Source organism: Haliaeetus leucocephalus, unplaced genomic scaffold (genome assembly GCF_000737465.1).
Source record: "Haliaeetus leucocephalus isolate CR32 unplaced genomic scaffold, Haliaeetus_leucocephalus-4.0 Scaffold180, whole genome shotgun sequence".
In the NCBI taxonomy this organism is placed as follows: Eukaryota; Metazoa; Chordata; class Aves; order Accipitriformes; family Accipitridae; genus Haliaeetus; species Haliaeetus leucocephalus.
In genome coordinates this window covers 125,297-151,570 of record NW_010972616.1, presented here as the reverse complement: position 1 = coordinate 151,570, position 26,274 = coordinate 125,297, and the positions used below count along the sequence as shown (strand labels likewise).

The 26,274-nt window shown below is 40.4% G+C and overlaps 1 protein-coding gene across 5 annotated transcripts in view; it reads left to right on the top strand.

Annotated features, from left to right (window-relative positions):
• Positions 1-26,274, top strand: part of FOCAD (focadhesin) — a 129,680-nt gene that overhangs the window by 12,379 nt on the left and 91,027 nt on the right. For 2 of the 5 annotated variants that reach the window (XR_774169.1, XM_010564448.1), the window contains exons 7-13: positions 3,571-3,675; positions 14,514-14,615; positions 16,549-16,753; positions 18,948-19,154; positions 19,611-19,698; positions 20,381-20,583; positions 25,612-25,869. Coding sequence is in view for 4 of the 5 variants with exons in the window: in XM_010564448.1 (XP_010562750.1) it covers positions 3,571-3,675; positions 14,514-14,615; positions 16,549-16,753; positions 18,948-19,154; positions 19,611-19,698; positions 20,381-20,583; positions 25,612-25,869 (1,168 nt within the window). In the remaining variant the exon portion in view is untranslated. Of the gene's footprint in view, positions 1-3,570; positions 3,676-3,861; positions 3,935-8,804; positions 8,837-14,513; positions 14,616-16,548; positions 16,754-16,868; positions 16,923-18,947; positions 19,155-19,610; positions 19,699-20,380; positions 20,584-25,611; positions 25,870-26,274 lie in introns of those variants that run through there. The other 3 variants (XM_010564450.1, XM_010564449.1, XM_010564451.1) reach the window with 3 other exon arrangements.

The following is a 26,274-nucleotide window of genomic DNA, read 5'->3' as shown; positions in this document are numbered from 1 at the left end:
CTTTGTCAGAGGTGAGCATCCAGTGCTTATCTGAGTTGACTTATGTGGTTCACGCTATCTGCTCATTATACAAATGGGAATCTATTCTTACCTCTCTGGTGCATCATTGTACCATGACTGTCTCTTAGACCCAGTGTCCAGTTTCCTCTGATGACCCAAGAGTTTAAACTTCATGGAATGTCATATTTATGTGTGTTTTTGTGTATGCCTATATAGAAAATACATATATATGTGTAAATTAACATCATCCTCATTTAACACATTAGCAAGCTGAGATACAGTAATACTAACAGTTCGGCATAGAGTGCAGTATGCTCCACAAACATCTTCCTAAATTATGAATGGATATACATACATTTAGACTTTTAAGCTATACCTAATCAAAAAGAAATATCATGACTTGATATTTACAAACACTTTAATGAAGATTCAAAAATTGCAAAGGCAAAGGATCATATGATTATAGAATCACAACCTAAAAACCCCTCATATCATTCTTAAAAGAAAATGGAAACACACAGGAAAATACCACTTTTACCTGCCAGAGCTTTACTGTACTTAGCACCACCTGCAGGCTCTTTTCCATAAGCTGGTATGACACACCAGGGAACATCTAGATTCCCACAGTGGATCTGCCCACCAATAAATGCTTAGTTTCATATTCCGGATACAGGCAAAGCAGTACTTTCTTCTGTGCCTTTCATACTTTTGCCAGCAGTGCTGGAAAACACCGACCCAAATCAAAACTGACAGAATATGCTTCTGTTTTCTTTCTTTCTGACAAAAATGGACCAGTTATAAGATGTGCCTGTACTCTTTAAAATGACTGGGTGTTGTGACACCTGGCTCTTGAAACACATCCAGCCTGTGTCTGTGAACTCCTGTCTTTTAACAGTGTTCATGTAAAGTCTCCCTGTTCTTTGATAGAAATTGCTTAAATTTGTTCAGACTTTTTGGTATTGTGGTGGGTTGACCCTGGCAGAATGCCAGGTGCCCACCAAAGCCGTTCCATCACTCCTCCCTCCTCAGCTGGACAGGGGACAGAAAATATAACAAAGGGCTTGTGGGTCGAGATAAGGACAGGAGAGATCACTCACCAATTACTATCAACAGGCAAAACAGACTCAACTTGGGGAAGATTAACTCAATTTATTACCAGTCAACTAGAGTAGGGTAATGAGAAATAAAACCAAATCTCAGAACACCTTCCCTCCAACCCCTCCCTTCTTCCCGGGCACAACTTCCCTCCCAGATTCTCTACCAACCTCCCTCCGCCCCCAGCGGCACAGGAGGATGGGGAATGGGGTTTACGGTCAGTTCATCACACGTTATTTCTGCTGCTTCATCCTCCTCAGGGGCAGGATTCATCACACTCTTCCCCTGCTCCACTGTGGGGTCTGTCCCACAGGACACAGTCCTCCACGAACTTCTCCAACGTGGGTCCTTCCAACGGGCTGCAGTTCTTCACGAACTGCTCCAGCAAGGGTCCCTTCCATGGCATGCAGTCCTTCAGGAGCACACTGCTCCAGTGTGGGTCCCCCATGGGGTCACAAGTCCTGCCAGAAAACCTGCTCCGGCGTGGGCTCCTCTCTCCACAGATCTGCAGGTCCTGCCAGGAGCCTGCTCCAGCGCGGGGTTCCCATGGGGTCACAGCCTCCTTCGGGCACCCACCTGCTCTGGCATGGGGTCCTCCCTGGACTGCAGGTGGGTATCTGCTCCACCGTGGACCTCCATGGACTGCAGGGGGACAGCCTGCCTCACCATGGTCTTCCCCACGGGCTGCAGGGGAATCTCTGCTCCAGTGCCTGGAGCACATCCTCCCCCTCCTTCTTCCCTGACCTTGGGGTCTGCAGGGCTGTTTCTCTCACATGTTCTCACTCCTCTCTCTGGCTGCTGTTTCTGTCTGTCCCAGCAACTTTTTTCCTTTAAATATGTTATCCCAGAGGTGCTACCACTATCGCTGATTGGCTCAACCTTGACTGGCGGTGGGTCTGTCTTGGAGCCGGCTGGTATTGACTCTCTCGAACACAGGGGAGGCTTCCAGCAGCTTCTCACAGAAGCCACCCCTGTAACCCCCCACCACTACCAAAACCTTGCCACACAAAGCCAATGCAGGTATATAGCTTAAAAGTCTAAATGTATTTATATCCATTCATAATTTAGGAAGATGTTTGTGGAGCATACTGCACTCTATGCCGAACTGTTAGTATTACTGTATCTCAGCTTGCTAATGTGTTAAATAAGGATGATGATTTATTTGTCCTATGAGAGCATTACATAAATTCTGCATAATTTCTTGTTTCCAGCTCTCCATCTGAGGAGTTCCTTGCAGTTTTCCATTCACTGATGGAAAAGTAGAATTATAGATAATGCAGATTTCTCAGTTTTTCTCCTGCTAGGAGGGAAAGAAGGGGGAACAGTAAAGAAGAAACAAAAACCCAGTTCCCAGTTCTCTTTTTCTTCTCTTATCTTGCCCTGTGTGGTAGAAGTAACTTTTTGTCAGGTGACAATCTCTTACAATTGTATATTGTGTTAGCTCTTCCTGTTCATTATGTGAATAAAGCGAGGAATAATTGTGGTTTACTGATGTGAGTAGTAAACTATCTAATAGATTTTTAGGGCGCGACAATGCAATTGTATAGCATGTTCTAGATTAAAACTCAAAGAATCAACCATGACTTTTTTTTCCTCTGCTTCTGCATTTTCACCTTGTGAAAACGTGTTTCATTATAGAATCCAGGCTATTTTCCCGAGAAGTGATTGGGTTGGATCTGGCATGGTCCAGTTGGAAAGGTGTGGAAAGCACTTAATTAGGAAGAGGAGAGCACAATTTTGAAAATTGTCCTTGTAAGCTCAGCTAAGCAGTAATAAGCTCTATACTTGAGCTTTTTACTGCATGGTCACAGAACTTTTTTTCCCCCTTGTGGTGGACTTTTAATATGTTTAGTTTCTCTCTAGGAGAATATGGGAAATCCTATCAAAATTCCAGAAATACTGCTGTTTCTTGAATTTTCCTGAATGGTAAATGAAACAACATAGAAGGAAGGAGTTAAAATAGCTGTATGTACCTATTTTATGTAGTCCTTGGGTCCTGAGATCAAAAGGCAGGGTAAACTACATGTCTCAAGTGTCTTTTGTGACAGTGTGATTTCTCTTGCTTTCTCGTGCTAGGCAGTGGCATGGTTGAAATCTATGTACCATACTGAATGTTCACCTATATACTTGCTTTCAGAGGAGCTAATTTTCCGGTTTTAACATCTTAAAATCACCAGTTTCAGGAAGGCTGGGAACAGCAAATGTACTTGTAAGATATGGTAGAAGCAAATCATCAAAAGTTTTAAGTGATGCGTTAATTGTTATTTCTGGTGTTTTGATCATTATATAAAAAGGAGAACAAAGACACGTGGATGCACAACTTGCCCAAAATTGTGTAGGCAGGTGTGAGGAGGTCCTTAAAGAGAACGCAAGGCTTCTTGAGTGTCAGTTTTGTTCCTGGATTCTTCCTCTCATGGAAGAATGAACTAATGTAACTACATACATGACAGTAATGGATTTCTCTTTTGTTAACAGGAATGTGCATGGTTTAATAAGAACTATTTGGAAATTACTACAAATTCAAGCTATTCAACTGGGAAAAGATGGAGATGAGGCTGTTTGGAATCTGTATGGAATCAGGTTAGTTTCACATTGGTTTTATTTAGATACCGTAATAACTTTTTGTCTGATTTCCAAAAAAAACATAGATTAAGTGCTGATACTGACTTTCAGTCTGGTTTGGTTTGGTGGTTTTTTTTTTGGTTTTTTTTTTTGTACTGTGCAGGTAATCAAGCACTGGCACAGGTTGCCCACAGAGATTGTGGAATCTCCATCCTTGGAGATACAAAACCTGACTGCATGTGATCCTGGGCAGCCTTCACTAACTGACTCTGAGCACGTGGGTTGGATTAAATGATCTGAGGATGTCCCTTACAACCTAAATGACTGTCTGATTCTGTGATTTTTTTTTTTTTTTGGTTGAAAGTTTTAAGGAGTTTTATAATACAGGGATAAGATTGCTACCATAAGCTCAAAAAGGGCAATGGCAACATGAAAGCTGTGTGCAAGAAAGAGCAAATAAATACTGGGACTTGTTCAAAAACAGCAGCTGGATGATTGCTAATAGTCATTTTAATGAGTCTTTTATTTTAAGACTGTGAACCACTTCTCTCTCACTTGTTTTTCCTGCTTTATTCCTGTTATCAGAGTAAGGTTCCTGAATGCTTTTACTGTTGCCATAAAAAACCAAATGATTTAAAGATGCATCCAGAGATAGTAATATAAAGCTGCTTGTCAGGCAATAGCAGCCTTCCTAAGGGGACATCTTGGTGATTTCATCCAGCTTTTGAGAAACCATGAGCCAGTGCTGACATTAACAGCCACTATTGTATCTTTTCTGGACATGGTCCCAGCTTGGTAGATGTCATGAACATTTTTCAGGTTGCTTTTTATGCAGTTAAGAGGTTTCATTGTAGTAGGCTGTAGCTATAACACTTTAAGGATATAGAAGGCACTTCTTGGAAGACAGGAATTATGTCTTAAGCAAAATGAAATAGTGAAGAAAAGTGAAACAGACTTTTGGAGTGCTGGATGTGCTTGCATTCCTGAAATCCTGTGTGCTTTTGTTTTCCTAGCTATATCAGTTCTTTCTGCAAAGTCCACACTCTTAGAGAACAATTTTAAATAAAAAGGCAAGTAATGAAGGGTAGTTTAGGAAACTTTCTCTTTAGTAGTAAACTGATTTAAAGTCTCCTGGTAGAAGAGGCCAAGTTAAAGCAACTTAATCCAGGCTCCCTGTGAAAAAAGAGGGTAGTAGTATGTGCCTGGAATAAAGAAATAACTTCTGCCCAGTAGGGTGAAGAAAAGATTATTACTCCAGCCCCTCCTCCTGCAAGAAAAATTGCTGGTAGCATACAAAGAAGGCGAAATTCGATCATTTAGAATGGTTTAAAGTAAACTAAGAGAGAACTGAAAATAAGCAGCAGACTTGTACTTAGTCAGTATATTTTTTGTTTTTCCTTTTGCTTCCAGCTAACTTTAACAAAGAGAGATGTCAGATTATTTGACTTAGTTTTGAATATCCAGTAGGTTAAGGCCCTGGGGTTTTGAGATCTGACTTTTGGTTTCCAATGTACAGAAAGGCCTGTCTTTATTCAGTGGCTTGTTACGTAACAATTTTTGTAGTTGTGTACTGTCAAGTGCCATTAAAACTTCATTTCTGAAAGAAATAGAAGAATGTATACAATAACTCATGAACAGTAACCTCCTATTACAGTGTTCATGTATTATGCTGTCAACTATGCAAAAGTATTCCATACAAAAATCATTAATGAAGAATCAAAAAACACCAGTATGTTCTCAAGTAGTTTGCTATTGTCATTTCTCCTGGGAAATTTTAAAACCAATATTACAGGGTAATGAATCAATTTGGTTTAGACCACTGTTAATTCTGGACAATAGAATTACATTTATAATACTGATTCTTGTGATGATGTAGTACCATGAACAGTTCCTGAAAAGAAATAGGAGAAAATAATGTCTTGCAATTTGAGGGGTTTTGTCTGGTTATGTTGTATTGGAGCCGCCATCATTGTGCTATGCTTCGTATTTGCAGCTAGAACAGTGTTGATAACACACCAGTGTTTTGGATACTGCTGAGCAGTGCTGTCTCTCTAGCCCACTCCCACCCCTTCAAAGGCCTGTAAGGTGGGGGTGGCCAAGACTTTGTGAGGGGTCATAGCCAGGACAGCTGACACAAACTGACCAAATGTCTATTTCATACCATTACGATGTTGTGCTCAGCAATAAAAGTTAAGACAAAGGAGCTGGGGCTGGCATTCATGATTAAGGCATTTGTCTTCCAAAGCAACTGATACATGTAGTGAAGCCCTACTTCCCAGGAAGTGGCTGGATATCTCCTGCTGAGGGGAAGTGGAGAATAAATCTTTGTGTTTTCCTTTGCTTTTGCACATGGCCTTTGCTTTTCTTTATTAAATTGCCTTTATCTTGATGCACAAATTTTTAATCTCATTTTAGAATAGAATCATTGTTTGGAAAAGACCTCTAAGATCACTAAGTCCAACTGTCAACCTAGCATCACCCTGCCCTTTAAACCATGTCCTGAAGTGCCATGTCTACATGTTTTTTGAACACCTCCAGGGATGGTGACCCCACCACTTCCCTGGGCAGCCTCTTCCACTGCCTGACAATCCTTTCAGTGAAGAAATTTTTTCTAATAACCAATCTAAACCTACCTTGGTGCAACTTGAGGCTGTTTCCTCTTGTCCTATCACTAGTTACTTGATAGAAGAGACCAGTACCCACCTCACTACAACCTCTTTTCAGGTAGTTGTAGAGAGCAATAAGGTCTCCCCTCAGCTTTCTTTTCTTTAGAATACACAACCCCAGTCTTTTCTGCTGTTCCTCATAGGTCTTGTTCTTTAGACCCTTCGCCAGCTTTGTTGCCCTTCTCTGGACATGCTTCCATATGTCTTTCCTGTAGCAAGGGGCCCAAAACTGAACACAGCACTCAAGATGTGGCCACACCAGTGCTGAGTACAGGGGGACAGTCACCTCCTTGCTCCTGCTGGCCACACTATTTCTGATACAGGCCAAGATGTCGTTGGCCTTCTTGGCCATCTGGGCATACTGCTGGCTCCCATTCAGCCAGCTGTCAACCAGCACCCCCAGGTCTTTTTCTGCCGGGCAGCTTTCCCCAAGCCTGTAGTGCTGCATGGGGTTGTTGTGACTGACATGCAGGACCTGACGCTTGGCCTTGTTGAACCCCATACGGTTGGCCTTGGCCCATTGATCCAGCCTATCTAGATCCTTCTGTAGAGCCTTCCTGCTGTTGAGCAGATCAGCACTCCCACCCAACTTGGTGTCTTCTGCAAACTTACTGAGGGTGCACTCGATCCCCTCATCCAGATCATTGATAAAGATACTAAACAGAATTGGCCCCAAACTGAGCCCTGGGGAACACCACTTGTGACCGGCCGCCAACCAGATTTAGCTCTGTTCACCGCAACTCTCATGGGCTCTCCCCATGCTGCTGAGCAGAGAGTGGGAGAGCAGCTTGGTGGGCACCTGACAGCCATCCAAGGTCAACCTACCGCATAGGTTTTCTGATTTCATCTGGGGAAGCCTCTGTAGTTTTAATGCTGGGATTCTCCACTTTCTGTAAGCAAATTAACCTTGGAAAATAGAGAAGGGATTACCTCTGTTACTGTAGAAAGTGGGAAATGTTCCTTTTGCCCTAGTAAGTTGGTAGAAAACTGCCTCACATATCACTGAATTTTGGGATTCCTGTAAGTACTACTGATGGGGGTTTTTTTTGGTTGCTTGTTTGTTTTTTTTTTTTCCCTAACTAGTACTCCAGTGGTGGATAAATACCAAAACAAATATGCTGGGTTTTTTTTAAGGATGTGTGAAAAAATTTATGTGATTCTTAAATTCACATATGGGATGATCTGCACTTTTTGTTGTGAAGTTAGGACTAGCTGTAGCAGAGACAGAAGTAGTCTGCAAGTTGGTGCCACCGTGGACTGGAACTGAGCATTCCCAGTGGATTTATTATTTGTTGCCTGTTTCCTGTGCATATTACTATTGCTGTCTAGTAACCTAAGCTCAAGCTGAATTGAGTGGGAGGGCAGGGAAGAGGGTTTTTTGAGGAGCCCTTGTCAGCGTTCTCAGTGCAGGTGGGTTACGACATACATGTACAGAGCTTTGGCTATAAATTTTTGTTGAAAGCTATTAAGTTTTTTTTAAATGAACTAGTATTTTACATTATTCTTGATGATTCACCATGCATGGTTTTTATTGTCTGAAAATTCTGGAGAGCTGCCACCTTTCTGAAATCAGAATTCAGAGCAGGTAGGAAAACGCTTTAAAAATGCATATTTGATGGAGTACAGTGCTATTCCATCTTTCTGAAAGAGCCAGGGTCACAGCTGCATATGCAGGAAAGTATGTTCACTGCAGACATTGTTTCTTCATACAGAAAAGGCAATCTGTCACTGAATTTATGGTCTAAATTAAATTGGAGCTCTCTTGTGTTCAGAGATGTAACAAAAAGGTTGAGATGAACTAAAAGTTAAAAATAATTTTTGTTTTATTGTTACATCTCATCTAAGATTTATCTTTGTTTCTCTAGACACTTACATATCTACAGGTGGATAGCTGCTGTGTCTGACAGTTGTCGTGGTTTAACCCCAGCCGGCAACTAAGCACCACACAGCTGCTCACTCACTCCCCCCCACCCAGTGGGATGGGGGAGAAAATTGGGAAAAAGAAGCAAAACCCACGGGTTGAGATAAGAACAGTTTATAGAACAGAAAAGAAGAAACTAATAATGATAACACAATAAAATGACAACAGCAGTAATGAAAGGATTGGAATGTACAAATGATGTGCAGGGCAATTGCTCACCAGCTGCCAACCGACACCCAGTTAGTCCCTGAGCGGCGATACCCCACCCCCGCTCCCCCCCAGTTCCTGTACGAGATGTGACGTCACATGGTATGGAATACCCCTTTGGCCAGTTTGGGTCAGCTGCCCTATCTGTGTCCTGTGCCAACTTCTTGTGTCCCTCCAGCTTTCTCTCTGGTTGGGCTTGAAAAGCTGAAAAATCCTTGACATTAGACTAAACACTACTCAGCAACAACTGAAAACATCAGTGTTACCAACATTCTTCACATACTGAACTCAAAACATAGCACTGTACCAGTTACTAGGAAGACAGTTAACTCTATCCCAGCTGAAACTAGGAAACGGTGGATTCTGCTTTATCCTGAAGCCACCAGTAATAATTCAGGGTAGTAGCACTGTGATGTCATTTAAAGATGTGTGTTTTACAGTGCTGTGCTAGCAATTCTTACATTAGTGTTGATGATAAATTGCATCTACGCACATCATTTTTTCCTACTGCTAATAGCATTATTGAATGGAACTTTTTAGGGCTGCACATTTTGGTGTTTCATTATTAATCCCTGTTCACTATGGAGCTTAACCGATTTCTTTCATCACCCAGTTCAGTGCAGTTAGGTTAGTTTCAGAACAAACGATATCTGTTATAAAAGGCTTGCTTTTTTTCTGGATAGTAAGCCGATTTAATTTTAGACTTGATGTGTCACATGTGCTGACTTTATGAAAGTTCCACTGATATCAGTATCATAGCAGCACTTGGATGACTGGAGACGTACTCTTCTCATTAGGTAAGGTAGTTAATTCTGAAAATATGACAAAGGTATTGAAATAAGCAGCTGCTATAACTCTGTATGTCTCTACAGGCCTATGCACTTTCAAGGTCCTGGCATGGTATCTGAACAGTATTTCTAGCTTGCTGTCTGATAAATGATCCTGTCTTGCTGGATTCAACTGCTAAACAGGCAACAAGTTTTTTGCCTTTTGCATGCTGTCATTTTGAACAGTTGCAATGAGGCAATAACCTTAGCCTTTCTAGTCTTTGTACACAGAGTGTAAAAGACTCTGTAACTTTAGTAAAATGCTTACAGAATCAAGGAAGGTGGACATGTGAACACCACATATGTAAGTTAACAAATTTTAGAGAAATGAATGTTGGAAATGCCAACCTTCTAGCCCCAAATGTGAAGGCCAGACTTGTAATATATGCATACTTTGTGCTCTTAGTTAAGTTTTCTGAACATGGCTTCAAGCAGCCATCACATCAGCCAGCTTTCTGAAAGTCTCTGTGTCTTCAAATTATTTCTTTGCCTGAACAGAAACACACCTCTTTGGAAGAAAAATTGTTTGAGGAGCAGACAAACAAACAAACAAACCCCCAGCTGTCTTCTGAGCTTCATAAATTGTTCTGGTGACTGATTCTTCCTGAGTGAATACATTCTCTTTTTTTTTAGTTGGAATTTGCCAGTTTCAGTTACCAACCTCTGATTCTTGTATGGTAGCTTGACATTTCTTGCTGTATGAAATTTCTGTTCTCAGTGAAGGTACTTAGGCTTCAATGACTCTATCCCTTAATCTCATCCTTGTTAGCTTGTGCTTACACAGAAAGATGTGTTTTTCTAGGCCTTCATGAGACAGCCATGAGAATAAATAAACTTCTCCAGATTTTTAATAACTAACTTGAAAGATGGGAAGAATAGGAGCATAGCATCTGTAGATTGAGGGAAATGATTATGCTTTTTCCTTGGCACTTACCAGATGGTATCTGGAGTACTATGTCTGCTTTTGGGGCCCCTAGTACAAGAAAGAAGTGCTAAACTGGAGCCACTTCGGTGGAGGGTACCTAGGATGATTATAGGGCTGGAGCACTTGCTGTTTGCTGGGGGAATTAGGCATGTTTAGGCTGGAGAAGAAACCACTTGGAGGGGACCTAACAGCAGCCTTCCTAAGGACTGAAGAACATATGTAATAGACTATTTCAGTTGAAAGAGACCTACATCATCTAGTCTGACTGCCTTACCACTCCGGGGCTGACCAGGTTAAAGCATATTATTAAGGGCATTGTCCAAATGTCCAACACTGACAGCCATGGGGCATCACCACCTCTCTAGGAAGCCTGTTCCAGTGTTTGACCACCCTCTCGGTAAAGAAATGCTTCCTAATGTCCAGTCTAAACCTGCCCTGGTGCAGCTTTGAACCAGTCCCACATGTCCTACCACTGGATGCCAGGGAGAAGAGATCAGCACCTCCCAATCCATGTCCTCTCCTCAGGAAGCTGCAGAGAGCAATGAGGTCACCCCTCAGCCTCCTTTTCTCCAAACTAGACGAGCCCGAAGTCCTCAGCCACTCCACACAGGACATGCCTTCTGTCCATGCCTTCCACCAGCTTTGTTGCCCTCCTCTGGACGCATTCAAGGACCTTCACATCCTTCTTAAATTGTGGGGCACAGAACTGCAGGCAGTACTCGAGGTGAGGCCACAACAATGCTAAATACAGTGGGATAATCACCTCTTTTGACCATCTGCTTATACTGTGTCTGAGGCAACTAAGGATGCGGTTTGCCCTCCTGGCTGCAAGGGCACAGTGCTGCCTCATATTGAGCCTGCTGTCAGCCAGCACCCCCAGATCCCTTTCTGCAGGGCTGCTCTCCAGCCACTCCGCTCCCAGTTTATACTTGTGCCCGGCCTTGCTTTGTCCTAGATGCAGAATCCAGCATTTTGACTTGCTAAATTTCATCTCCTTAATCGTAGTCCAATGCTCTGATCTTATCCAGATCCCTCTGCAAGTCCTCTTGTCCCTCAAGAGAGTCAGCAGCACCTCCCAGTTTGGTATCATCAGCAAACTTGCTAATGGGGCATTCAACTCCTGCATCCAGATCATTGATAAATACATTGAACCCTATTCTGGCCCTAGAATTGAACCCTGAGGAACACTGCTGGTGACTGGTCACCAGCCAGGTGTAGCCCAATTCCCTACGACTCTTTGAGCTCTGCCTTTCAGCCAGTTTTTCACCCAGCGCACCGTGAACCCGCTCATCCCACAGTTGGACAACTTGTCCAGAAGGATGCTGTGAGGGACAGTATCAAAAGCCGTACTAAAATCCAGAAAAAACTACATCCACCGCCTTCCCTTCACCCCCTAGGCGGGTGACCTTACCACAGAAGGATATCAAATTAGTTAAACAGGACTTTCCCTTTGTGAACCCACGTTGACTTTGCCTGATGATTGCATTATTCTTTAAATGCCTTGCAATAGTACCCAGTATAATCTTGTCCATCGTTTTTCCAGTAACTGAGGTTACGCTAAGAGGTCTGTAGTTTCCTGGGTCTTCCCCCTCTCCCTTTTTGTAGATAGGAATAATGTTGGCTAGCTTCCACTCAACAGGGACCTCCCCAGACTCCCAAGACCTTTGGTAGGTGAAAAAGGAAGGTTACCAAGAATGCAGAGCCTGGTTCTTGGTGGAAGAACAATTGGTGGTGAGCATAATTTTAAAACCAGGAGTTTTTGACTGTATATAAGGAAAGATGTTTCACAGTGAGCACTGGAGCACATTGCACAGAGAGCTGAAGTAGATTTTCTCTATGCTGGATACAACAGTGAAGTAAGATGGCACCTGTAACTCCAGGAATTTTCCCAGTCATAGCCTGCAAAAGACTTTAGGACTGAGACTGAAAGCTACTGCGACCCACATCCCCCACCCCGTGCTTTCTTTTTTCCCCCTACAGCTATTAGGCAATGGTACTTAACTCTGCTTTCCAGAGTGGGTTTTGACAATTGCAAATAGAATCTCGTCTAGTGTTCTGTTTGTTAGAACATGGATCAGTAAGTGTGGAAAACTATATGCTTTTATGCTGCTGAGTGGTTTGGAAGCAGAATTTGTTACGTTTTTGTTTTTCCCGTAAGTTTTTGTTAGTGTGTTTTTTCTAAATGCTAAGACAGCATTAGCTTAAAAGCTGTTCAGTTAATCCAGACAGAAAGCTAAATATCTGCTCCTGAAAAGCTTATCCAGCTACTTTATTTTTAATTCTTCTTCCTCCGTATGGTCTCATTATCTTAGCACGACATCACCTCCAAATTTAACTTGTTTTTTTTTAACAGAGTAAGCTGAAAGCTACTAATTACACTTTTATAAAGATTTAGATACAATATGTTAAATTTCCTGTCTTTTAAGCTACATTAAAGAGGTGCCAGGCATAAGATGTCAGGTTCTGTTGCTAAATTTCCTTCTGTGTTTAGGTACAGTAGCTTTGTAATTTCTCACTGTTCTGTTAGCCTGTATGGGTGGTGATTTTCCTTGATGTTATTGCTCAGACACTATTTGTGGTTTTTCAGCTTTATTACTGATTTTGTAATTATTTCCACTATTTAGATTACCTTACTAAGAATGTTTACTTCATCATATTTATGTATTATGACAAGAAATTAGCGTTATTTGCTGTGTTGATGGCAAGTAAATTTTCAAGATAGACAGTACACATGCATGAAAGTCAGCTGGCCTGTAAACACATGCAAGGAGCTGTAATGTTATGTTGTGGGTGTGGGGGTGTGTCTGCTGTCGTCTCTTGTTTCTTTTCTTTTTTTTTTTTCCCAATTCTTAATTACTGTTTTATTTAAAAGGCATAGTTAGTGTCTGAAACTGAGGCATTCTCTCTTGAGATGTGCCGCTTCAGTTGGTCGGTCTCAGATCATCTAATGCTGCATAGGTAAAGCTGGTGTGTAGCACAGATTTTTTGGACGTGTGAGCAGGAAAGATGGTTAACCAAACTGAAGGTAGTGGTCTGCAGCATCTGCAGTTCCTAGATATATGCTGCCCCTCTCTGCGGCTGCCAGTCTTGTGTGGTGTGCGTGCGTTTGTTGCCTTTCCATGTATTTATATAGCCCTGCTCTCTCACATGTGTCTAGCAGTTCTATGGGAATCAGCAAGACTCTTCTCTTCCAACTTTTCTTTCTTGTTATTAGGAAAGTTGTTTCTGCTCTGAGAGCAGGGGAGTATCTGTTTGTCTGCTGTTAAGCTGTTGGTATCCCAGAGACGAATTGACACTACTCTGCTTGTAGTTGGCTGAAGCAGGAGAGGAAGCTGGGGGAAATAAGGACACTTAGCAGGCAGGTGGGAGTAATGGTGTCAGTCACAGCAAGGACAGTGGGTAAACTCCATAAGCAGGTGATGGTGGTAGTGATGAACCTGCCTTCACATCACCAGTTCTTTCCAATTTCCCACCTTTCCAGGAAATGTAATGTTCAGACTCATGTTCTGTTTTCCTTTCTTACGCTAACTTACTGTAGTCAAAAAACTTTGGGTTTGCTTCTGACAGAACAAATCATATACTTCAGGCTCCCCACCTGCCCAGCTTTTCCTCCACCTGCTATTGTACAAGGGTAGTCACTGTTTGATGCAAGCATCGCATCTTCTGGGTGGTGTAGATGGCCTTCAGTCACTGAGTTTGGAGGTTCAGAAGATGTTGGTGATAGATTCATCTGAGAAGAACAGGTGACTACTAGGCCTCAGTAACCTTTTTAAATGCAACCATTATCAGAGGGCTGGCAGTAAAGTGGAGGTCCCTAGGCTGGTGGTGTCGTCAGCCTTTCTCCTTTCCTGCTTCTTTCACTGTCTAAAAGAAGGAAAAACAAGTTGGGAGCAGATTTAAAGTAGCAAGTGGGATGATGGTCACCTTGATTGGTCTCAGGTGCTGAAGCGTGACATGTGTTTCAAATTTTTCTGTGGGTATTACTTGGAGCCCACTACTAAAGCTTAGTGCTGCTACCAGTGGCTCAAATCAGGCCACACATTTGAGCAGTGATCCTTAGACATTTAAAAAACAAAAAAAATCAGACCAAGACTTTTCAAATAGAGATTTTGTTTCAATCTTATTTCCTGAAATTCCTATAAAATGTTCTCCTTTGACAGTGTAGTAATCTTGGCAAAGTTGGTAAAGGGAGTTGGTAATACAAGGTAGTTAAATTGTCTATTTCTACAGCTGCTTTTAATTTGAAGATAGTTGTTTTGCACACTCGCTTTCTGCATTATAGATCCAAGTGTGATTTCTTTGTGTTTCAGGAACGGTCCTCATCCATTAATCAGTGTCCTTGAAAACAGACCTGATTGCTGGCCAGTTCTGCTGCAGCAGATAACAGTATTTTTCCATCAGTGTCCAGAGAGGTAAATGAATTAATAATTAAAAAATAGCACATGTAGGTAACTGAATCATACCAGTGTAACTTATTTCCTGAAGGCAGCTGCAATGAGCATTAAGAATTCTGTCTTTCGAAAAAGAGAATTACAAAATTTAATGACACCATTTAAAGGTTAAAAAAAAAATTAATAAAATACTAGAATAATCCATCAAAAATTGATATTTATAGGTTTTTTCTTTACTCTTTCATGTTGATATAATTTTTATGGATGTGAAAAGTTGCTGCAAAGTCGATAGCACCTTTGGAGGTTGTTTTTTTTTTAAATAAGCAATTTTGATTATTTGTTTTGTCAAGATTTTGACTGGTCAAAAAAGATGACTAGTATGCAGGTATAACTCATTTATACAAAATAGTGGGATGATGAAGGGAAAGCACAGACAATTACATCTCACAGTACAGGATGAGGTCTTTAAAAAAGATGCTTATTGATTTTAAAAAAAAAAAAGAAAAAAAAAATCAGTGGGACAGCCTGATAAAATATCTTTAACAATGAACAAATACACAAGCTACCAAGGATTTCAACATTTCTTCATGCTTATCTCCAAAGAATTTTTCCAATAAACCTTCAGTGTAAGATACCAAATGCTGTAGCAGCCTTAAAGCCAAATGTTTTCAATGATTCTTTTCAGATAAAAAGTATTTCTTTTTTCCTGTTTTCTGGAAGATTCATAGAAATCCAGCAGAGTAATTGTACAGTGAAACTGATTTCTGTATTCTGTTGCTCTGACTAAAAAGTAAGTTTATTAATCTCCTAAATTTCTCGTGGGCCTAGACTACATGATCAACAGTAAGACTTTCTAGCAAAAGTGTGTTTTGTTCAGTTTAGTTGATCAGAGTATTTTTAAAATACTGTTTACAAACTTGTTCTTCCACTTAGCTGCTAAATTTGAGACTCGTGAAGAGTCCTGTCCAGGTGTCTGAATGATGGAATGAACTGTGGATTTTCTGCTGGTAGCTTGTTTTGATTTAAAACAGGAGTTGTTCTTGCTGAAAAGGAAAATCCCCTAAACTTCCTTTGCTGCTTTTTGTGCAAACGTTTCTGTGGAATAAAGTTATAGACTGACAATATAGAATCATAGAATCATTTAGGTTGGAAAAGACCCTTAAGAACATCGAGTCCAACCATTAACCTAACACTGCCAAGTCCACCACTGAACCATGTCACTAAGCACAATGTCAACAAGTGCCACATATGTTGATCTATTGAATACTCTGTAAAGCTCTGTATCAGGGCTGAGTCTTGTTTAAAACTGACTTTTGATTCCCTGTATATTTGTTAATGTATTGATCATTAGCTTTATTAGGTTATTTTAATAATGTCAAGAACAGCTGGTATTCCTAACATGGTCAAGCCAAAAGAATTGTTCTGTGATAAATTTTTTACTGGGGAGCCATCTTGGTTAAAGCAGTTCCTGTTTCATGTAATTGTTTAAGACCATTGGGCAAAAACTGGCAAGGAATGGATGGCTCTCTTTCACTGAAATTAAGTTTTATGTGTTTTAAAAAGATACTTCTGAATAGTCTTGTCCAAATGCTACTTCAGAATGGCCCATTAGTCTCTCATGACATTCAGCAAGGAAAGTCACTTTCCTGAATTGATGAGGAAAAAAAAAAAAGAATAAAATTAAGAGTGTCATAATCTGCAAGTACATATTGACTAGTATTCATGCTTAAATATTGAGTCTTTTCACAATCGCACTTCATTGTCTGGTAGCTATATAAGGTCTTATGACAGTACTTTGGGCTAATAAGTCAAAGTTTTTTGTGAGATTTAGTAATGCCTTTCATAACACCTTAGTATTAATTGCATCCTGTACATTATTGCAGGGAATGTCACATTGCTTGGGTTTTCCTTGTTGTTTGTTAAACAATCTTGGCAAACATTTCTTGAACTGCAGGGCACAGAGTTCATGTGTTGGCTTAATGGCTCCCTTTCTAAGATACCTGTATTGCGAACCATCTCAGTTACGGGAATATGCTGAACTGCGAATGGGTTTACTTAAGATCTTGCTTCAGCCTCATGGTCCAAAGCACAAAGAAGCACCCTCTGTGCTGGAATGCCAGATTCTTCAACTTCTGTGTGATTTGATTCCACGCCTTCAGGTACGGTTGTTGCCTGACACCACCTTTTACAAATAAATGCTATCAAAGCGATGATAGTATTATTATTATCGCCTTTCAAGTGTACAAATAAAGCGTTCTCTTCCATTTCCTATAGACCTGATTTGTTGGTAATACAGAAATCTAACAAACTGGCTCTTTCTGGTAGAAAGTAAAACTTTTTAATTGTTCACATTTGATACACCTGGTAAGCTGTAAATTGAAACACGTTTACCATGATTATTTGCCACTAGTTGCCTCAGTAAACATACAGTAAACTTGTAGAGATACCCATGAGAGAGACAATGTTGTTAAATGGTAAGCTATTTGTCAAAAACATGCTATTTTTAACATGGAGAGTATTAAAATGAAACAAACTATATGAGAAGCATGATTTAAGTACTCCTAGATAACCCTTTCATGCACTTTATAGCAGAGGGATTAGTGGATCTGAAGACAAAACTTAATTGTTCTGGAATATGCTGAAATTTTTGAATGTATTTTTAACTTGCTAGGAGCTAGAGATTGAATCTTTCTGTCCCCATTGGTTAGGGGTCTAAGGTGTTGGTTAAGGTTACTAGCTCTGCTTTGCCTCATGCTCTATTGTGACATTGGTTAAGCTTTTTTGTACCTATATACATTTTCCTTCCTCTTTAATATTAGAGCAACATCTTCAGTTTCAAATATATTCAGTCAAACATGAGGTGCTATAGTATTACTGCCATAGAGAGAGTGTTTGATAATATTGATAATGTAAAGCTAAATAAGCTTGTTATGAGGCTATTTGGTAGCATTTTCCTCCTGAGGAATTTTACTAGTAAAGTCTTCTTTCTACTGCTAGCTGCTTTTCACCATCTTTTGGACAACAATAGCTTATATGAGACACATTTGTCTTTGTTCACATCTGCTCATCATGGTGAGCAGTACATGCTAACTTTTTCTAGTCACGGGGACATTTCTGATTTTGTCTTGATTCTACCTGAACTTCAGTGTAACATTGTCCTGAATGTATGACCAAGCTTTTGACTTGGTAACATTTAGCCATAAAAATGGCGCTGAAGATGACTTGTAAAATCAGTTATGAACCTTTCTTTCCTCCATGCTTGTTGGCACTTCCTTTTTTTACTAGAAATCTGTTGCATTTTTTTAAACTTGAATGTTTTCGTCTTGCCTGAGTTACTACTTTCAAAATGGAAAGGGAAATACTTCCTTCAAGAAGCCTGTTTGGACTGTTCTATAATCTGTCATTCCTTCCCCATCATTCTCTGAACCTCACGTTCTTCTTAGCCTTAACGTTAGCCTTATTTAATCCTCTGTTGCATTAAGTGCTGAAATGCTTCGTAGTCATTTTGTCTGACAGTATCAGCCAAGCTATCAGAAGTACACCTTGTCACCTGCAGACTTTTCTGCTGAAAAATTCAGTGAACATGAAGCTTCAATTAGAGCAGATTATTTATAGAATTAGTTCCAAGGGACTAAAAATAGGGTTGTTATCCTTAATGCTGGCTCCAGAGTCTGGATTGGAACAGCTGATTTTGTCTGGAACTAGAATTTTCAAGAGCAGAAGAGCTCTCATCTAACATATTAGGATTTTGAGGCAGCCTGCTTCTTGAAACCTCTTTACTTGGCTTCCAAATATGGACATACCTTTTTTAGGGTATTGCACTTCAACTTTTTATTTTTATGGTAGGTAGATTACATGGTGGTCTTGAAGCAGATAACACCACTGCCTTTCTCTTTTGAGACATATGTTAAAATCTTGGTTACATTACAGAGGAAATATCCTAGAGCAGGATGTTTCCATTACAAGGATATTTACCTGCTATATGAAATCTCCACACAATTTGTTTTATGTTGCTGAGAGAACCCCAAGAGCTGAATTAATTTGCTGTTGCTTTTGAGGAAGAAGGGATTTTTCTCATCAGCTACCAAGAAATCTTTTTATCCTTTCATATGTTTCTAATTTTACTTCAAAACATTAAATAGCAGTTCATCTATTGATTTTCAGGGAAGTTGGGTGAGAGATTCCTGGGTTTAGTTTATAATGTGTTTCTTCAAAGTCGTAGTAACATTTGCAATGGAAGTATTGCAGAGCTAACAGAACTAATTCTAAACTTGGGGAATTCTGGATAGATAAGGAAGGGGAACTAAACCTGAATGCGTTTTGGTTTTGTTTTGTTTAACTACCTCTCTACAGCTTAAAGACTTACTGCAAGTTACAGAAGCCTTGTTTTTTCTGCAAGAGCTATTCCTCAGCCTACTGCGCTATCCTGTGTTTTGGAAAGTTCAGTTATCCCAGTTTTGTCTGCAACTGTTATGCTTCTGTGAAGTGTGTTTAAATGCAACAGGAGAATGCTCATCTTTGATCTCCTTAATAGAAGACAACTTTGAGCTCTTAAAAGAGGTAAGAGTTCATGGGGAGAAAATAAAATAGTTGTATTAAATTTTAAACAATGTCATGTTTAAGACCGTATTTAGAGACATTCATACATGGCATTCATCTGCAAGTGACCAGTGTTGTTTCAAAAGCTTCTAATTATTTTTTTTCCTTGATTAAAGACCTTCAGAAGGCAAAAACTTAACTGGTTCTTTATGTATCAGTTCACCTTTTAGTATGGGAGTTGGTTTAAACTGAGATTAAATGGTTTGAACAAAGTAACAAATTAAAATGTTGTAGTTATTCAGTTAAAATACTATTTTTACACTACTCATTCTTCATTGCATGTGCTGTGTCACTCTGTGTGCACTCACTATGAATCATGAAGAAACTCCTTACAGAGTTTTTGTTGTTGCCCAGTTGTACTGTTTAATGCCACTGAAAAATAAAGAAGACTTGAACCTCTTTCTTTTTTTCTTTTAGGTGTTTCCAGTGGAACAATGTATAATTGGGCTAGCGCTTCTACTGTTGCAAACACCAGAAAGTCAGCAAAAATCTGTCTTGAGTCTAGGTAAAGCTGTTCTTGTGAAAGAGGAATCCATGCTCTTAAGATTGTGTCTTTGTTTCTTCATGTTTATGAAAATAAGTGCTGCATTCCCCTGAAGTTGGATTGGGTGATGAAATGTTTTTTTATAAGCAGAATTTTTCCTGAATTTAAAAAGTAACAATTGATCTAATGGCAATAAAGGTAAATTTTCCTGCTACACTGACTTTTTTCCATGGATGTTACTGTATTCTAAGCTCCCTGCTGTCTTGGAGGTTCTTTGAGTCAAGAACAGGGTATTCTCATCTGAGTTTCATGCATCCTGACTGGTTTCTTTTGATATCTTAAGGAGGCAGGCCTGACAGTCATGGCAATGTTTGGCTGAGCTTTTGGCTTAGCAGTTTTGATTAGTGGAGTTTTTCCAGTAAGAGTGAAGGACAGTGCTATGGTCCACTATTGTATTTCTTGCTGCCATCAGGTACTTTACTATAAACAACAGAAATGTATGGGTCTCTGAATACAATCGGAGTTTTACCAAAAAATCTTTTGCACTTTAACTCTAGTATGCACCACCTGTAATTCTGGGGACTGTTACTTTGCTTGACCAGAGTGTTTCCTAGAAATGCTTGCATCATGCCTAAAAGTACAAATTATGTTAATACTTTTTTCCCTACGTGATCTTTGTTTTTCCCCACCTTGTCTCAAATAGCCTACAAGCTCCTTTGCTGTTCAGAAACCCAGAATATCTCAACTACAGCCCTTATTTTGGTGATGCCTGTGCTGCAGATCTTATCTTCTACAGCAGTTGGGGACTGCCTATCAGATGATGATTCTGGAACGACCAGGCAGCAGCTGGCTGTAAATCTTTTGGGAATATTACAGGAGGAAGGTGTGAAGGATAAAAAGGAATTGGTAAAGTTACAAGTTTTTTTCCTTCTTTTGGGGCAGGTAGGGGATGCATTTAACAATTTTGCTGCATTACACCTAGCTGCTTGGGAAAGACTCTACATGTGTGATCTTCATTGTGTAATACATTGTATGGAAACAAAAATATGTATAGTTCATAAAACCAGACTACTGGTAAAGTAGAAGTATGTTGGTATGCTAGATACTGTTTTACTTAGGAGATGGGATTTTTTTACTTTTAGAGACCATATAGATTAAAGAATTCACCTGCATTAATCAAGTAACAGGACTTTGTAGAAAACAAGGTTGTGTATACTTAGTCTCTTTCAGACTTGCTTATTCTACTCGTCTATATCCTTTTCCCTACCATTGTATGTGACTGTTAGCTACCATTCTTTCTCCTTTGGCTGGAGAGAGTTACGGAGCACGTAAGTGTCACTTACCAAATTTGAGCTCATTATCCTGGATCTTTTTATTTGTGCTGTTGGTTTTTTTGTTTTTATTTATTTACTTATGTCACACGTAGCTGCCCCCAACCATTTGTCTCATCTGTTCTGAGAAGAGGTGACAGTATGTCTCTTTGATCAAAATGTGCTTAGCACTGTAGATGCTTAAGTTCCCTTCCTGCTTTACACCCCTGTTATGTGGTGTAGGGAGGGTGGTGATGTGACTAATTGGAGACGGAAAAAGATACCAATTCTGAGTTCTGCCATGTCTCCTTGTCCTGGAATCCCTCCCCAACTTCATCTTCCATTTCCATAAATCTGAAAAGGCAAGCCCATTTGTACTCCTAATGAAAGATAAATGTTTTAAAGTTCACTAAAGCCTGCACTCCTTATTCTGCTCTGAAATAATATTCTGTGGGATGGCTTTAAGTACAGAAGGCTGTTCACTTCCTTTTAATGGACTTTCTAGGTGGCATCCTGTACAGATGTCATTGGAGGTTTGTTTCAGTGAGAGGTGTTCCAAGTACTTCAGTCCTCTATGCTCTGTGTCAGTGGCCCATCTTTTTTTTTCTGTGGTGTTGTAGAAGCTAGTTTAATGTCTTACAAGACTAGTGGCTTACTGTGGGACACTGATTACAGTACATGATATAACACTGGCTTTCTGTAACAAAGCTTTGTTGTACTAATTCTGGTATTCTCCTTGCTTCAAAAAGCATGTGAAAGCTTTTGTGTTAAGGGCTTAAATAATTTGTGATGACTTTAACTTTTTCCGTTAGCCATATTATACTGAAAAGACACTTCTTTTTGGTGGGAATTCTCTAACAGTCTCTTCACTTCTGTCACACTGATAGACATCCCTGTGGAGTTCATAGCAAGTAGCATGGCAGATCTTCGGTTTACATGTTTAGCAATGAGAACAGGGAGACAGACGCTCATTTTGCCTCATTATTGTTTGTAAAAAGCATGCCAATAACCTTTGGTTCTCAACTGAAAGACTAAAAAATGTAGACTTTCTGTTTAATGTTCCCATGGGTTCAGTCCATTTGTGTGGTAGGATCAGATCATTGTTGTGACAATACAACCTTTGATGAATTTTCCTTACTTAGACTTTCCTCACAGTGGAAATGGCCAAGAAAAGAGGTAGGAAAAAGAAAGGAAGTGTTATGTCCTCAGTGAGTAAGCTTTGAATAAGAGTATGTAAGAGCAAACGTAATTAAGTTATGGTATATTTTCATAGAACCACAGCACAGCCCGGGTTGAAAGGGACCTTGAAAGATCATCTGGTCCAGCCTTTTGTGGAAAAGGGAGCCTAGGTGAGATTATCGAGCACCCTGCCTGATCACATCTTGTAAACCTCCAGTGATGGGGACTCTACCATGTCCCTGTAGAGGTTATTCCAGTGAATGATTGTTTTCACTGTAAAAAATTTCTTTCTTATATCAAGATGAAACCTCTTCCAGTACCACTTGTACCCGTTGCCCTTTGTCCTCTCCATGTGGCTCCTTGTGAAGAGAGAGCTTCTGTTCTCTTAGTAGCTGCCCTTCAGGTACTGGGAAACTGTGGTGATGTCCCCCTTGAGCCTTCTCTTCTCTAGGATTAAAAGCCCTAACTTACAGGACAGGTTGTCCAGCCCTTTGATTATCTTCATGGCCCTCCTTTGGACCCTTGTCTGCATCTTTTTTTGAATTGTGGGGACCAGAACTGGACCCAGTACTCCAGGTCCAGCCTGACAAGCGGTGATTAAAGTGGGATGATCACATCTGCTAATAATGTGCCTGTGATGCAGCTCAGGATCCAATTTGCCTTGGTTGCTGCAGTGGCACACTGCTGACTCATGTTCAGCTTGTTGTCCACCAGGACCCCCAGGTCCCTTTCAGCAAGGCTGCTCCCCAGCCACACAGATCATAGCCTGTTTGGTTATTTTGTCCCAGCTGCAGGACTTTGCACTCGTCTTTGTTGAACTTCATAGAGTTCTTGCTAGCCCATTCTTCCAGCCTGTCCAGGTCTCTCTGAAAGACAGCTCTCCCTTCTGACGTGTCCACCTGACCACCCAGTTTAGTGTCGTCAGCAAACTTGATCAGGGTGTTTTCAGTCCCTGGGGGACCCCACTTGTGACAGGCTGCCAGCCTGAGTAAAAACCATTGATTACCACCCTCTGAGTGCAGGCTGTGAGACCATTTCCTACCCATTTTGCAGACCACCCATCCAGTCTGTATCTTGGTAGTTTGTCCAGGAGAAGGCTGTCAGCCACTTCTGTTAACACCTGGGTTAACTCCAGGCCCATTGATTTATCTGCGCTGAGCCCCTACAGAGGGCCACTACTGGTGGTTCGACACGTGCATTGTTATAGCTGCTTGATCCTGTGAGCTGGTACAGATGGAGGAAAGGAGGTATTGACCACCTCTGCCTTCTCAGCATTATTTGTAACCATTTTCCCTGCCCTGTTTAGTAATGGGCCTAGGTCTTCCCTGTGCTCCTGCTTACTCCTCACATATCTGAAGAACCCTTTCTTCTTGATGTCTCTGGCCAATTTTAGTTCTAGGTGAGCCTTAACCTTCCTGTCTGCACCTCTGCATGCCCTACCAAGGTTCTTGTAGTCCTCAGTGGGCAGGTGGCTGCCTTTCCATAGCCCGTATGCTTATTTTTTATTTTTAACCACACCCAAAAGCTGTATTTTCTTCAGTGGCTTTTTTCTTGGCAGTGGTGGTAACGGGGAATTGTTCTACTAGTAGTCCCAAGATTTTGAGAAATGTTAGGATGTGGCTAACCTGCATTTCTACTTTGCCATTGAGGGATTTTATATCTATCTTTCTGTGATGGCAGACTGAAATTTTCTACCTAACCTGCTTGAATGGGGTGCAGCATTAAAGTAAAAATATGGTGATAGGTTGTTTTCATGCAGCTGAAATAAAGGGAGAAGGGAGTGAGTAAAATTGTGTAGCAAAACTGTAGCGTTCGCCGCATATCAAGGTGCCACGATTAGATCACTGATCACCCCCCAGACCAGGGAAAGAGACAGATAACACACACAGTGTGAGCGCCAACTTCCGCCTTTTATTGCGCAGTCAATTCCTTTTATACTAACAAGGGTAGGCGGGATTACAGACACATCATAAGGCTGCAACTAACCCTCTAACTTTCTGTGACATCGCGAGATCTTCCGAATGCCAAACCCTACACAAAACCTTTGGGGAAGTAATGTGGAATGGGAAATATCAATATAATATTTCAGGCTCTACCAATTTTAGCAGTTTTTCCTGGCATTTAAAAAAAACCAACAAACCAAACCTGTAATAGTCTGATGTTGATTTCAAGTCCTACAGTCTTGTAGAGGCAGGTAACTAAACAGTACAACTTAGAGATCCTGAAGCTGTTCTTAGCCCACTGTATGTCCCTGGATAAAGTTTAAATACCTTTATCAATAAATGGCAGTTTCACAGCTGTATTCAGAAGAAATTTCTGGCTCCCAGTGATCTTGCCAGCCAGAGAGATGGCATTATAGATTGCTGAATTTTTCTCGTAAAGTAATTGTAATACATAAGTAATGGGATAAGCTAATTTTAATATTATTTTTAAAAGGTCTTCTAAAATACAGGGGTATTCTACCTTTCATTAGCCAAAATAAATTTACATGGCATTGAACAATGTGTTTAAAATGAAATTCTGCAGTTCTGTGGAGGACAGCTTCTGCCACTCAAAATCTCTTTTTACCTGGTAATTTAAAGGTGAGTAGGGCCTGCCTTGCTGGAGTCTGAATTCCATTTTTAATGTTCATTTGCAGATATCTTTTCAAATACTTTCTTGACCTGATTTTTATATAAATGTTCTTCATGTAATTATTGCCTGCCAGCTACTGTCTTGATAATGGAAAGACATTTCTGAAAACGTTGCATTTTCTAAGGAAACAAAGAATTAGTAGGAAAGAGATGGTTTGTCTTGCATTAAGCTTTTTTGTTTTAATGAAAAACTTTGAACTTCCGCATTAATTTGCAGAAGCCTTAAAATATATATACTTTTACATATATAAAAACCTGAGTTAGGAGGATTCCTCATTTGTATTTTACTACTTTTCTGCTTCTAAATGTTATCTTTCATGACTATAGAACGTTTTGTTCTGAGAAGTGAAACAGTTAATCCAACTTTACATTTTTTGTTTAACTTAAACTGTGGTGTTTTATTAAGTACTATCAGAAGTTAAGAGAATTTCCTTAAAATAATGTAGATGATACTTGCACGTTTGTGATGCATTTGTGATTGTCAGGAACAGAAGTTTTTAATGTACTCCAGTTTTATTGTGTCCATTTTAGTGAGGAATTACCAGCAGGAACAGGAATGATGGATGCCAAATAAAGGGGGAACTCCTGAATAGGGAATTAGCAACCCACTCAAACATCCTTAGTGCAGGAATTAATATGAAGAATTGTAAAGAAATGTATTGCAATTTATTCTTTAAATTTATTGCATTGGGACCCTAAAAAAGGATTTTTTTTTTTTATGATAGAGCTGGATTAGTTATGTTTTTTCTTTGTTCTTTCATGGTACCTTATTTTGTTTGATTGAGAATTTTGTTTGTTTCACTTGTTCTCAGGTGTCCTTCAAACTCCTTTTCCCCATAACCAGCTCTTACAGCTCATTGTATACAACCTGTAAGATCATAGAGCTTATGAAAGAGAAGTCTGCGGTTACTAACTGGTTATCTTCAGTGAAATCACTGCTGCCTGTTACAACTCGAGTCCCTGCCCATGTTTTTCTGCTGCTGGCTTACCTACTGATCCAAGAAAATGGAGACATTCTTCGTGATGTACTCCAGGCTACTACGGAAATAGCCAAGGCTGATTGTTCTCAGGTAAATTTTTACTGGTGGTGGATTTTGTTACAGGGATTGGGCTGGATTCAGCAGTCTGAGAGAGGCAAGGCTGCTGCAGCTTCATGACCACAGATCTGACAAGTGGCAAGACTGTGCCTGTATTCCCAGTACTTACATGCACATGCAGCACACCTATACGCAACATACTTGTGCTTATATATATATATAAAATGCAGACACACAGAGCACTCACAAGAACACAAAACAGCACCAACAGCCCCATCCTGCTCTGCTTTCTAGCTGAGCAGGATGGAGGTCTACTAGTGGGAGTATATGTACAATGTATAGATACGTGTGATATGTACAGTATGGATCCCTCCACACACAGACACGCAGACACACACCCCCCACACCCCCCCCCCCCCCCCCCCCCCTGTGGGGTTC